This window comes from Aquarana catesbeiana, linkage group LG02, assembly GCF_042186555.1.
Source record: "Aquarana catesbeiana isolate 2022-GZ linkage group LG02, ASM4218655v1, whole genome shotgun sequence".
Lineage (NCBI taxonomy): Eukaryota > Metazoa > Chordata > Amphibia > Anura > Ranidae > Aquarana > Aquarana catesbeiana.
Genome location: NC_133325.1, coordinates 646,667,797 through 646,682,510, shown reverse-complemented (window position 1 = coordinate 646,682,510; position 14,714 = coordinate 646,667,797). Strand labels below are relative to the sequence as shown.

Below are 14,714 nucleotides of genomic sequence, written 5' to 3'. Positions count from 1 at the left end.
CTGACACAGGTTTACTAAAGGCAATGGATATATTTGTGGTAAACTGCATATCCTTCATAAAGTTGTAGCCTTGTCCTTTGCTAACATGAGCTTGTTTTTGTGATATTATTGAGTGAATTACTGTTATTATAGTAGCTTTATGCATACTGTATGCTTCTCAATATCAAGAGACTACTGTGTTTCACACTGGTTTAGCAAAGGGAATTGAATGTCCTTTAAGAGCCTATCTCATCATAATTTGTCTGGTTAAGCTGGTGATTCCATAGGGACACACAGATATTCTTTTTAGTGATCATGCCACTGGTGATTTGTCGCAGCAGAATAACAATCAGTCTAACACTATCACATGCTGTAAATATCCATGCCCATTTAAAGCGGAGTTCCACCCAAGAATGGAACTTCCACTTTAAGTACTGGTGACCCTCTGACAGTCTTTGGGGGGGGTACCCAATTTTGACAGGCACCCAGCTCCCACTTCCTCCCCTGGCACTGCGGCACCAGAAGGAAGTATACCTCTCCCTCCCTGCAATTTTCTGGGACACATCACAGGTCCCAGAAGATTTCCCAGCCATTCACATTGTGCAGCGCAGCTCGTGCATGCGCAGTGTGCCCACAGTTATAATGCCGGCACCGCAGAGAGGAGGGGGATAGGAGCGAGGCTTCATGTTGCCCGCATCGCTGGACCGTGGGACATGTGAGTGTGTTTATAAAAAGTCAGCAGCTACACTTTTTGAATCTGCTGACTTTAAAATGGGTGGAATTCCACTTTAAGTTCTAATCATGAACTAAATAAATATGGTTACTCACTATATACATGCTAAAAGGAATAAAAGTGGATCTATGGACCAATTAGATTCCTTACTTCATTTTCCAAAAGAATACAAGAAGAGACCTGACTGGTATCTGATTTTGTTCCACTTTTTTTTTTCTAGTATTTAAAAGAAATCCCCTGAGACTCAAAACCTACATCCTTTTTCATTTGCTAGGTTCTTCTGCAAATTGCTAGTTTCATTCTTTTGATGACACCATCACAGCTTGTACATACTGTAATTATTACTAAGTTTTTCTGACAGCAGTTTTAATATTCATTTTAGTAGCAGCCTTATATATTGTACTCTGATAGCCCTTGATATGCTAAAACTGTGAGGACCAGGCTACTGTAATAAATGCAAAAAGGCTAAGGTTGGACAACATTTTTTTTTTTTTTGTTTGTTTGGCTTGTACAATATGGAATCCGAGACCCACATATTTATACACAAAAACAAAACAAAGATACAATTGTTAGCCTTCAGACAAATATGTTACGTCAGCTAATAGCTATATATCTTTTTTGAAATCTTAGAATACACAGTTATCAGCATTTAAATGATTGTGTTAGTTACTTAGTAATGCTTTGTGCCTGGTGAATAAACTGTAAATATTAAAATATATAAACATTTTCAGTCTAGGTAAATTGTATCAGTTTAATGCCAAACTTTTTGATTAAGGCTAGGTTTCCACTATTGCGACCTGAAAGTTCCATGATTTTGATGCGGTTTAAAACAATGCCTGTGTATTCTTGAGGTCTATGGACCTCAATTTGCATCAAAGTGGGACCAAAGTAGTGCAAGGACTACTTTGAAGTTGCACAGGTATGAACGGTACTCATTGGAAATCATGGGGTATGACTTATCATGCGACTTTGCAAACCCAAGTCGCATAAGAAGTCGCACCCTTGGAAACCGAGCCTAAGACCAAAGTATTTTTCAGACATTATTAGACATGAATGCAAAAGTGCATCAGATAAAAATAACGGATTTAGGAATCTATCATTAATCTTGGATCATAGAAGAACATTAGTGCATTATACATTTGCATGCCCATGCTATAAAAATGTTCGGCCCCGTTTTGATGTGCCCATGTCCTGATTATGCTAAATTCTTCTCCCTGGCAAACCTGGCCCAATAATTGTTGGTATATCTCTGACCTAACTTATTTCTTTGGAGATATGAAGGAGAGCAGTTAAGTACATTTGGGCATCCCCAGCATCTCTGTTAAAATGTTTTTTTTTTTCTAGTCTTGCAGACCATGTACTTGCTAGATGTACACCCCCATCTAGAGACATAGGGGAGAACGGGTGCCCCCTAGCCTCAAAAAGGTGCCAAGAGATACAGGATTATGTATGTTTTTTATAGTTCAAACTGGACAGCCACAAAATTTACAGATGGAGGGGACTGACACAGGAATGTAGCTGATAGAGACATATGGATTTGCAAAATGTAGGTGTTTTTACAAAAAGGGATGTTGCTTCTCAGGAACTGCAGTGGGAATTTATTAAGGGGACATTTTAAATATATAATAGATGGGCATAGCACAGGTTTGCTTTAAGGCAAATTTAATAAACGTCCCCATTTTATGTGTATCTGGCATAACGCAAATTAACAAATATCTCACTCTCCTTTCGATGTGACATTTACTTCTGTTCCCTAAGAAAGGAAGTTGACAACAAGATTAGTATTTCAATAAGATCTGCCAACAGCTATCACATTAGCAGCAGCTTCATATCTTTAATAGAAGATCCTAGCTGTCAAGGTCACAGGTTCTGTTTTGTGTGCTGTGTAACACAGATGGTGAACTTTTTTCTTGTGTGTATAAAAAGTAAGTGGATATGTTCATGCATTTAAATTTATATGACATAAAATGTTATGGTTTTTACTTTTATGTGTGCAAGCTATAGGCATCTTCAGGAGTCAATGCTTTTGTGTCATGCAAGCTATAGACCTCTTTAGAAGTTAATGCTCTTGTGTCAGGAGGTAGTTTAGAAATCACTTGTCTATATAAACAACACATCAAAAACGTCAGAACATGTACGTATTTTCTACATTCTATTCTTTATATGACATATGCTTCAGCTCTGCTCAGCTCTATTCACATTGGTGCCATATTTAAATGTGCCTCACCTTCGCAGTTTGTAGACTTTAGGAAAACTATTCCAAACCACTGGCCAGCATTCCTGCTGCCTCAATCTAAAGGGTGCTGTTAGTAAGTTTAACCTGTTCCTCATCTTGCATTCCAGAAAAACCTTCTGATTGGGGACATTTCCCAGAATTCTTGGTGCATTACATGTGAACATGTTACTGAAAGCCATTGCTGGGTGTAAGAGGAGGAGGCATTACAGAGCTGAAGATTTGTACCACCTAACACCAGACCTTACGAGTCGTGCTATAGTCTCAAAGAACACTGTGGATGCACACAGCGACTGCAACCCATTGGGGAAGGGGGGGTGCAGAAGCACTGTCACTTCACAGAGGGACATAACAAAACAATGTAATTTAATGTTTTTCTTTTAAAGTAAGTACTGACACTTTGCTTATATTAACATACGAAGAGAGAATGATATGAGAATTGGACTTATATTGCTGTGTCCAATAGATATTTTCATGCTTTACCAACTTTAATGCAATTACTACTTTAAGATGGCTTTATAAGAGGCCCTCCATTTATATCTCGACTCGAGCACACTAATTTCAAAGCTAGTGAAGGCCCTGAGATGTCCATATACCAATGGATGCAACATGATGACCCATTTATGGCTAAATCTAAAAAGACCCACAGTAGATACTGAGTTCCAAGGTCTAACCTGACTGCATGGAAGCTGAAAAATTCAATGGACAGCATATGGACAGTTATGGTTATATATTTAAATTTTCCTTTTTACCCACCCAGTATTGAGTAACAGACTACCTTCCCTTTTTAGATTACCTACAGTTCAATAATAGCCTATTTTGTTATGATAAGCAGGCTAGGCATGTGCATCATAAGCCATGATAAGTTGTTGGCCAGAAAGACAAATATTTGTCTTTTCCTACATGGTCCAGCATACTCCATATTTTAAAGGTTAAAGTCTACCCCATGCATAAAAGAAATAACTCTGCTAAGAAACAGCTGGAAAATGACACAATCATCCGATAATAAACAACTGTCAGTTCCAAGAATAGACCAGCTCCTAAAATATAACACACAACACGTTGACCTTACCTGTTCATATCATCTAAATTGTCAGCAGCAAAGTAGAAGCTTTTGATCTTCGGGTGGCAAGCTTTAAATGCACTACAATGAGAAAGAATAATAAAGTAACATTCAGAAAGAAGCATTGCATTTTACACCATGCCTAGAAGACTGTGAATACAATATGACACTTAACACTTTATAATAACTACCAGATGATATGAGAATTCCAAACTTCTGTTTGTAATGAAACAAGGGACATCATTTCATGTATTCTTTAAAAACATATTTAGCGCATCTCTTCAGTACATGCACATTTCCTTGAGGGTTAATTCACTACCGTACAGAAAATACCTGTGGATTAGCCAAAAATCCAGTATGCTTCTAACTTCCAGTTTAAGCTGATAACCCAATGCTTTTACTGCACTGAAATACAAAGCAGTGTTGTCAGCCCTGCCTTCTGGACTACAGAACTTCACGTAGCCCTCTCTATCCCTTTAAATAGCATACATTGATTTATTTCCCAGCAAAATAATGCTGCTGCCTTGACTCTGAACAGCCTGCTTATCATGTTACACATGCAGTGCCTGTTTGCCCTTAATAACGGTGTCCCTACCTCATTCTGTAGCTAGGGGATGCTCTATGTAGTTAATCCCACTCTTCCTCATGCTTTAGCCTTGATTTATCACATGTACTGGATTCTGCTGGAGCTAGACAATGTGTGATTTTGTGACCCATCTGATGTTCATTTGTTATGATCTGCACAAGTATTTGGATTAAAGCTTTCTATGATCTGCAAGGTGTTATTTGGATTGAGTAACTAAGTTAAAGCTGGATCAGTTATGGAAATCACACTTTAGGGGCTGAGATGGGAAGCAGAACACTGCGCACAAACTGCATGTAGTGAAATGACTCTTGGAAAATGTAGTACTGGGTGGGCCTATGTCAATAAAAACTAAGCTTCCAGCAGCTGCCCCTGCATACATTACCCACATGTACCCCCAAACATCCCTTTTTCCCCTCTAATGAATGTCCTAGCACTAATTTTTGTTTATCTAGTACAAAAAGCTTTTATTACTCCCACTGACATCACCACAATTGTAAAATTCTTGCAGGAGCAGCTGCGGGGAGGTTCATTTTGACTGGCATATAAACACAACCCCAAGACTACAACCCGCTTACACACATGCCCTTGAGATTCAAACCAGCCTTGTTTTGCTGAGAAATAAATTAATCTATGCATGTAGAGATGAACAGAGAAGTGCAAAGGACAGGCAGATTTTTAAATCTAACAGGAGAGAATTTCTACCAATACTGCTTGAGTGTTTGTTATCAAATCTGCCTTTGACACACTAAACAACATCAACCTAAGGGCTTACTGTTTTTTTGGCAAGATCACCGGGCATTTTTCTGTAATTGCAGTTTTTTGAAAGGGATAAATAGTGAGGAACTGTGCATGTATTGCAGACACCTACTGCATGTCATTTTTTTTTTACTTTGCCCAGATATATGTACTTTAAGACATAAGAAATAAATGAATCGCTATGAATGACGCATCCTTTTATCCTTAAATTGTACTGAGCTCTAAGCCAATTTCCATCTTCCCACTCCCAGATTTGCAACAAATACATTACTGCAGCTCTAGATTCTCTTTAGTTGCCAAGTAAAGCAAACCATTCAGGTTCAGCTTGCACAATGAACCAGCCTGTTGACAGCACACTTCTCCCTGCCACAATTATGTTTCACATGCAGGAGCTGAAGACAGGCCAAAAGCTATACATAGGTATGCTTTCACTAGTTTACATATTAGATTATTCATAATGCAGATGGAGCTCTAGGTGCACATGGTCAAGGGAACATCACTACACTGGTGGAACTTATTCTAAACCCACACCCTATCTTATGCCTAGATCACTCCCAGCCTCCACCACTGGTCATATTTACATTTAGCCAGTGTGCAACAACTCAGGTCATAAATCTAGCTGAACTGAGCACACAGTTTTAAAACTTTTGAACTAAAAGGGTGATTTCATACATGCCTGGTGGAGTCCTTTAATAGCTGTTGGCCAACATGAATCTTTTACTGTGAGAAAGCAGCTTGTCAAAAACCCATTCTTCCTGAGTTTAAAATTGCAAGTAACTGCTCTCTTAGAACTTTTATCAAGCATGATGATGACATTTACTATCCTTATACTGGGACCTTAGGTGCTAAATGTCAACAGTATGAACAAATGAATGCAGCTTACAGCACTACACTCAACACGGTCTGGCAAAACCCAAAGCTTGGATGGCACTGCAGGAAAATATCAACTTAAAGCAGCAGCTATCCATTTTCTGGAAATGTAGCACAATATATGTCCATGTCAGGCAGCAACACTTTCTATTTTTCACTATCACCTAAAGAAGAGCAATTTACTGCAACATGTCTAAAATATAACTATGGAACAAAATCCTGACTACAAAGAGTGTTAAATGAAACATTAACATTGAAAAAAGCTCATCACAATGGTGCAATTAGTTTTTCTTAAATAATCACTTTGGAATAAGAATACTGTCTATCTATATATAAATAGTGATTAGTATTGTAGGAGGCAAATGTCTTTTTTAAATAAATATACAGAAAAATACAAAAATACAGATAGTGAACCTCTTCTTTCCAATGGTACATGATCATATGAGTTGCATATTAGTTTCCCTTTAAACCTAAAACAAATTAGACATTCCCCCCCTATTCAGCGAAACCGTTTGTTCTTAAATATTTATTCTTAAGTAGTCTCACTGATTTTTAAGTCCGACCAGTCCAAAATAATTTCTGATTGACTGCTATGGGTTGCGGTACCTAAAGGGTATGTCAGGACAAATTTTTTTTTTAAATCATAACCAGTACATCTATGCAATACATGCACATTTCCCATTTTATATCTTTAAAGACCCTGCAAGTACATCACATACTTGTTAAACAAGATTAAGAGGTATTGTTTTGCATTTACTGAACAGATATAACAACACACTTTCAATTGTATATTTAGCAGAGCAAAGATAATTAAAAAAGAGAAGTGCAATGTTAGGGTTTACATATACTTTAAAGTCAAATTCCAACCTATTTAACCCCCACCCTAGGCTCCACCTCCCAACATTTTTAAGTCTCTGAATACATACCTTTTTTCTACAGGTCATCTGTCTACTCATGCAATGTCACTGGTCTTCTTCCACTTTGGGCAGTGGGTGGTCCTGAATGCTGCAGTGAAATTGCTCAGCAGTGACATGAGCATAGTTCCCTGCAACCTTCTTCTAGGATCCCAGAGCAGCTTTTTGAAACACCCCAAGGCATGTTATTGATTCCCTGGGCTCACAGTAAGTAGGTTGAATGACACCAAGCAGTGAGTCTGTGGGGGACAGTATTGCAGTGAAAGTGTGTGCATTTTGAAATTGGGCTTTAAGAATTGACACTTAAATCAGAAATGCAGGCATATATAAAATACCACGGTATTATTTTGAGCAATACTTAATAAGCATTTTAAAAAGTATCTCAACCTTCTGTAGTCCCCTGTAGTATAGGCATCAGACTACATTGCATAGTGCACAGCATCCTGCCAAATAGGAGGGCAGTGCAAAAGCACTGACCCCTTCAGTGTGTTGCAGGCTCTTCACTATCTAATCCAGGACTGGGATGGACCTTGACCAAAATAATGTCCTTAAGGCTCGGTTTCCAATAGTGCAACTTATCATGCGACATGGGACTGCAAAGTCACATGACAAGTTATTCCCTATGATTTCCAATGAGGACCATTCATATCTGTGCGACTTCAAAGTAGTCCCTGCACTACTTGTGTCCCACTTTGATGCGACTTGAGATCCATAGATCTCAAGAATACACAGTCATTGTTTTCAGTCGCATCAAAATTGTGGCTAAATCACGCGACTTTCAGGTCGCAATTGCGGAAACCTAGCCTTAGTAGAGAAAAGGGAGAGCCTTGTAGTGCTTTCTAACAAGAATATCTGGATTTGAAAATTGGCTAGGGAAAATTAAACCTTTTGGGCAGGTAACACAGTGATCTTTTACAACAAATTACAGTTTGCCTACAATTATTTATGAATAAGAACTCATTGTTCTTAAAAGTTGTAATGTAAAATTATTAATAGACCAGCTTTAAAGAGTCTGAACAGCTCTGCTATTACAAATTACAGGACAGTTTTCATTTAGTCTGAAGGTTCCTTTTTTCCTGCTCATCCTTGGACACATTCACCATTACATGAAATACCTATATGTCTAAACGTACACAATTTTCCAAGTATCAGTCACATTGTATAAACTATGTTTACTCACAATTTCTTACGGCACTCACTGGCTCGATCTATTTTAAATTCTGGTAGACTAATAAATCCTTCGGCTTTTTCCTCCTAAAATGTAAAAATGTATATTATTTAGATAGCACAATGCCAAAATAGCGAATATAGCTGATTTTCTAGAACTATAGAAATCAATTATTACCTTATCTGGTTAAAATGTTACAGATCTCAATAAAAGCTCTGGTCCTCAAATCTTGAAGACCAAACAAGTGCCCGTGTTGGATTTGTTAGCTAACCGATTAATAGTCTCCAAACACTAGGCAAGTGTGAAGCTGGGAGCGTCTGATGAGTGCATAGACCTGCACACTCTTGCAATCTAAATTTGCATGTCCATGTTCTAAACATGGCAAATTAAATACAACCACAATGATAAAACTGTGGATTGAGATTGGACTTCCACCAAGGTTATATGTCTAGCTTTACACTGTACATCAAACTACTACCTTGTTAAATTGCTCTTCACAATGTTCAGGTTAAAAGGGTAATTCAATACCATGCAACTCCTCATTCCCATGAAGTTTTATTTTAAAGCTCAACACATTTTTTAGTTTCAGATTGGAGGAGGGGTAAAATCTCAAATCAGGTTTTTATATTTGTCTGACAGCAATTACAACAGGATAAGGTTTTGAACCTTCTTAACCCCAATAATGGACAAGCTGTTATGAAAAAGGGGGGGGGGGGCAGAAGGTCAAGGGACAGGGTCAATCAATGAGGAACACACTGGCTATAAATATTAATAGAAACAATTTATTGCCAAAAATATAATAAAAAAGTTTCCACCCACATTTTAGGGCGTAGAGAAACAGGAAGACTGGCGTTACCCAGTGTGAGCACACATCCTGATGGAGTTCTTCAAACAGCATGTACTGGGGGGAGCAAAAACACACCATGAATAAAGTAGGGGATGATAAATACAATCCAGGTGGTGGTTGTCAAAGAGTGGGGGCATCTAGCTGACGCGTTTCAATCGGCTAACCGATTTTCTTCAGAGCTCGGTGCATTTTTGCTCCCCCAAGTACATGCTGTTTGAAGAACATCAGGATGTGTGCTCACACTGGGTAACACCAGTCTTCCTGTTTCTCTACACCCTTCTCAGCTGCAATCCCATCTGAGACTCAATCATCTCATCACCTATACATCTAGCCAAGCCAGCTTGCGGAGCGTGCCGTCTTAGCTGTATGCAGCTAGTGTTGTTCACTGCTTTAACACCATATGGCTGTGGTGCCTGGCGACATCAATGGAACACTAGGAGATCAGCTATTGGGACCCCACAGTTATATTCCCTCTCAAGTGCCGATCACCACAGGCCCTGGGATCAGGTCGGGGCGGCCCCCACATTGTAGGAAATCATCTGCACGCCACAGCCGGCTACCGCTAGTACTCGGAGATCAGCTGTCCCCCCCCCTTCACACTACTTTGCAGAGAGGGCAGAGGACGGAAGGTATGTGACAGGCTGCACTACATGTGTTCTATACAAGCCACTTTTTACATTCCTATCATTGACTTTTTCAATTCAATGACAGTACGGCAGTCGATAGAACTGTTATTATTTGAAACCTCCACAGGAATAATTATATGAACTTTATCGCTTTGGTTCCCAGTGATTTCTCATCCTAGTTCCTAGGACCGGCAGGTTCCATACAGGTTTACTGCATAAGTGAATTATTTCAATCATCCAGCATTGTTTACATTTTTTATTAATTGATTTAATAGTTGTCCCCTACAGGTTATTATACTGCTCCCAGGAGTGGGTTCAGTTGGACACTGTTAATAATTGTTGTTTTGCATGGGGATATTGTACATGTATGTAGTGGGTACCAGGTGGTGTATCTGTCCTTTTGCACTGTCATTTTCTCAGGTTGGTTTCTATTTTCTAAAATGTGGGTGGAGACTTTTTTATTATATTTTTAGCAATAAATTGTTTATATTAATATTTATAGCCAGTGTGTTCCTCATTGATTGACCCTGTCCCTTGACCTTCTGGTCCCCCACTTTTTTATATATGCTTTGGTCCAGAGAAGCGCTCCTGCTCTAATGCACATGGATAGCAGGTATTTGGCTTTGTTTCCAGTTATGGGTTGTGATTTGATGTGACATACGCATCTACATACATTACCCAATCTGGAAATTCTACTTATAGGCATTCCCCTTTTTCCATTTTTTTTTTTGTTTTTTCCTAGGAATGGACAAGCTGTTACTGTTACTATTGTATCCATTGGTGAGATCTCCCTTCATTTCCTGTCCAAGTAACAACTGACAGTAGAACAGGAAAAAAGATAAAATGGGAGCAACAGTGCCAAAATAGTGAGTAGTAAAACCTGACAAAGGCTTTAAACCTCCCCAACTCTATTCAAAACTAAAAAGAAGTTCTGGCCATGCTAAAGTGAACTTCAAATACAAGTGTATCTTTATTGATTTATTCAAAATAAGAGCCTTTGAAGAAAAACTATAATATATACAGTGGTAAAGTGGCTTTATAGAAGCCTCGTAGATTATTGCTTTCCTTTTCCCATAGTACACTAGGAAAATGAAAAGGAGTCTGATTAATTGCTCTGGACTATCAGAAATTGTTTTTTCTTTATGCGCATAAATAAAACCCTTTTGACGCTACAGCTCTCTATACTCCTTATACAAAGCTTATTTATTTATTCAAGTATAATGGTAGTAAAATAAGTAATTTTTAATCCTTTTAGGTTAACATGTGGAAAGAAATATGACTAGTTAGTGATGCAGAGGGCTTCCTGTAGTTCCTCCTGAATTATTGGTTAGTTGGACAGGAAAGCGTCAAGGACCACAGCGTTTAAAAGGAAACAATTGCTTTCAAAGGAAAATTATTCTATAAAAAATAACAAGACCGGAATGGTGCAAAGCAAAGACAAATCAAGGATTTACGTTGTTTGAGCGACACAAGATATTTGCATAGAGTAGACATGAGAGATTCAGGTGGTCTTTTAGGACTGATGATAGGAAATGAAATTTACTTTATTTGCATTTTACAGTAACCATATTTTTCATCAGTTGTTCATGCATCTGTATCTCTCTACCATATAGTATTTTATTGTATTTGATTGTGTTATTCAATGTTGTGCATCTCTATTTTGCACTCAACTACCTTAGAACCTGTAGAACATTTTATTGTTGGACAACATTCTTATTTTTATGTCCATATTATTAATACTAATTGCACTGGATTCATCTTGTCTAATTGCTGTGGACAACACAGAGGGATGTATTTATAAAACAGTTGCATAGCAATTTGTCCAGTGAAAGCGCATGTACTTTTATTCTGTGAAAATGGGGGGGGGGGGGGGTTAAACGAATATTATTAGGTTATTTCCTGTGCTGGTCAAATGTTTTTCATTGATTTAAAGTAGAACTATAGGCATTTTCTTTCATTTTGGATAGAGTAATAGAACCCCTGTAAGATTTATTTTTGCAGTCTTTTTCCCATTGGTGATATTTCCCTTCATTTCCTGTCCCATAGCCAAACAGAAAGTGAGTAAATACCTGCAAATTATGGGAATCTCTTGGGGACCCTAAGGTCACCAGAACTAATGTCCCCTTTGTGAATATTTCCCCTCTATTACTTTTCTGGGGACAACTCAAATTGTTGGATTTTCTTTTAATTTCCCTTTTAATAATAACAATAAACAGGACAAATTAGAGGGTGAATATCCCTAACAGGGATAAAAACTGACCAGTGTTCTAATCTATCCCCCCTCTATCCAAAGCTAAAAAAAAAAAAAGTTTTGCCTTTAGTTATCTTTTAAGAAGGAAAATACCACATTTGGCCACTAGATGGTAATAAGTATCATAAGTATTTCCTATGATATTTATTGCTACGTAGTGGATAAATGTGGTACTTTGAGCTCTGTATTTAAAAAAATGACAATGTATATTTTTAAAAACACCCCTGAGACTTGATTTTTCCATACTTTCAAATTCTGCACGTTTGAGCATAATTATTACATACATGCCAAAAAAGTACTGTATTAATATACTCATTTCATATTGGTGTTGTCTTTGAATTTTAGCCTGTGTTTTCTATACTACAAATTTAAATTCTACACATTAATTAGCATCCTTTCTGGCACAGTGTTGTAGAAAGGAAAAATAAGTCACAATTTTGCTTTTCAGATAAGTTTAAAGTTATAATGAATTCACTGCTTCTGTGTGAAATCCTGCTTATCTACGTGTGTGTATATTATAATGCTCAGCCAGTCATTCTACTTTAGCTGTCATTGCACACATTCGTACAGTGCAGACAACCTGTCAAAACTGGGTAACATTATTTAAAACTGTACTGTAGTGCCGCAGTGCCATATAGATTGCAATCAATACCAGATAATAGTAAGAATCTACAGGGAGAAGGAAGGGAACACATGAATCACAAGAAATGCGTAGGCAGAGATGAGAGCAAGTAAAGCAGATTAAGGAGGAAGGATTTGGCTAGCAGCAAAGGAAGCTGGTGCTTTACACAACGTTAGGCTTAGACTATTTTCGTTGCATCTGTACACAAATACAAGGATAACAGAATTCCAATATATAAAACGGATTTCTATGTCAGCACATTTCACGCAGAAAGCCAACGAGACATATATATATATATATATATATATATATATATATATATATATATATATATATATATATATATATATATATATATACACACACACATACATATACATATATATATATATATATATATATATATATATATATATATACATATATACACACATACATATACATATATAAATTAGGTTTAGTGAAGCAAAAACATTTTTTTATATATTATAAAAATAGAGTGAAACACACACAGTACCCATCCATTTTTTCCTGTACGGTTAGTCCCCTATGTACAAAACTTGCAAGCTTTCGAAGATATGAATATGAACATAGGTTTGCATGTCCAGTTGTGCGAGTTAGCCAACAGAAGTGTGAACTGTGGTTCTGTGTACTTTGCTGTATACAGTGCTGTATCTATTTTATTGAATTTTTTTCCCATTATTTGCGTGAAATGTGTTATAAACCTAATAGGGCTAGTTTACATTTGCTTCAAAACATGGCTTTGGACACGCTTTGTTAAAGTTTCTGAACGCTAGTCAAAGGCCCTGTCACTAAATAAAATGGTTAGCTTACAGCCCTGTTTAAACCTTACTTTTGCTTGGTGTTTCGATGAGGCTTTGGTGGAGCTTTGATGGGGCTTCAAGCAAGCTTTGCCATACACTTCTATGGAGGCTTTGAAGACGCTTTGAAGCACCACTGAAGCTACATGGGGTATAATTTTTAAACCGAAGCCAAAGCAAAAGCAAGATGTAAACAGGACTGTAAGCTAACCATTTTATTTAGTGACAGGGGCTTTGACTAGCATTCCGAGAGCTTTAACATAGCCTGCCCGAAGCAAGTGTAAACTAGCCGTTAATGTATGCTGAAGCCGATGCAAGTGTAAATGAGCCCTTACAGTAATTTATTGGGCCAATTGTGTTAGCTGGGTACCTAAGCTAACTTTGTTGGACTTACAAACAAATCGGACTTACAAAACGTGCTCTCGGAATGGAACTGGTTCATATGTAAGGGACTGTATTGCAATTTTGTGGTCAATGTTTGATGGGGAGGTTAGCACTGTCACAAAATTGGTTGGGTTTCCACCACAAAATAGATAAATCAGGGATAAATGTTATGACAACACCACTGCTGGCAAAGGTGTATATATACAGTTGCAATAAAAAGTATGTGAACCCTTTTGGAATGATATGGATTTCTGCACAAATTGGTCATAAAATGTGATCTGATCTTCATCTAAGTCACAACAATAGACAATCACAGTCTGCTTAAACTAATAACACACAAAGAATTAAATGTTACCATGTTTTTATTGAACACACCATGTAAACATTCACAGTGCAGGTGGAAAAAGTATGTGAACCCTTGGATTTAATAACTGGTTGAACCTCCTTTGGCAGCAATAACTTCAACCAAACGTTTCCTGTAGTTGCCGATAAGACATGCACAATGGTCAGGAGTAATTCTTGACCATTCCTCTTTACAGAACTGTTTCAGTTCAGCAATATTCTTGGGATATCTGGTGTGAAACGCTTTCTTGAGGTCATACCGCAGCATCTCAATCGGGTTGAGGTCAGGACTCTGACTGGGCCACTCCAGAAGGTGTATTTTCTTCTGTTTAAGCCATTCTGTTGTGGATTTACTTCCATGCTTTGGGCCGTTGTCCTATTGCAACACCCATCTTCTGTTGACCTTCAGCTGGTGGACAGATGGCCTTAAGTTCTCCTGCAAAATGTCCTGATAAACTTGGGAATTAATTTTTCCTTCGATGATAGCAATCCATCCAGGCCCTGACGCAGCAAAGCAGC

The 14,714-nt window shown here is 37.8% G+C and overlaps 1 protein-coding gene across 5 annotated transcripts in view; it reads right to left on the bottom strand.

Moving 5' to 3' along the window:
* CNKSR2 (connector enhancer of kinase suppressor of Ras 2) overlaps nucleotides 1-14,714 on the bottom strand; it is a 465,074-nt gene that overhangs the window by 86,659 nt on the left and 363,701 nt on the right. For all 5 annotated transcript variants that reach the window (XM_073616493.1, XM_073616494.1, XM_073616495.1 and 2 more), the window contains 2 exons: nucleotides 8,315-8,388; nucleotides 4,018-4,089 (listed from right to left, as the gene is read on the bottom strand). In XM_073616493.1, coding sequence (XP_073472594.1) covers nucleotides 4,018-4,089; nucleotides 8,315-8,388 — 146 coding nt within the window. The remainder of the gene's footprint in view (nucleotides 1-4,017; nucleotides 4,090-8,314; nucleotides 8,389-14,714) is intronic.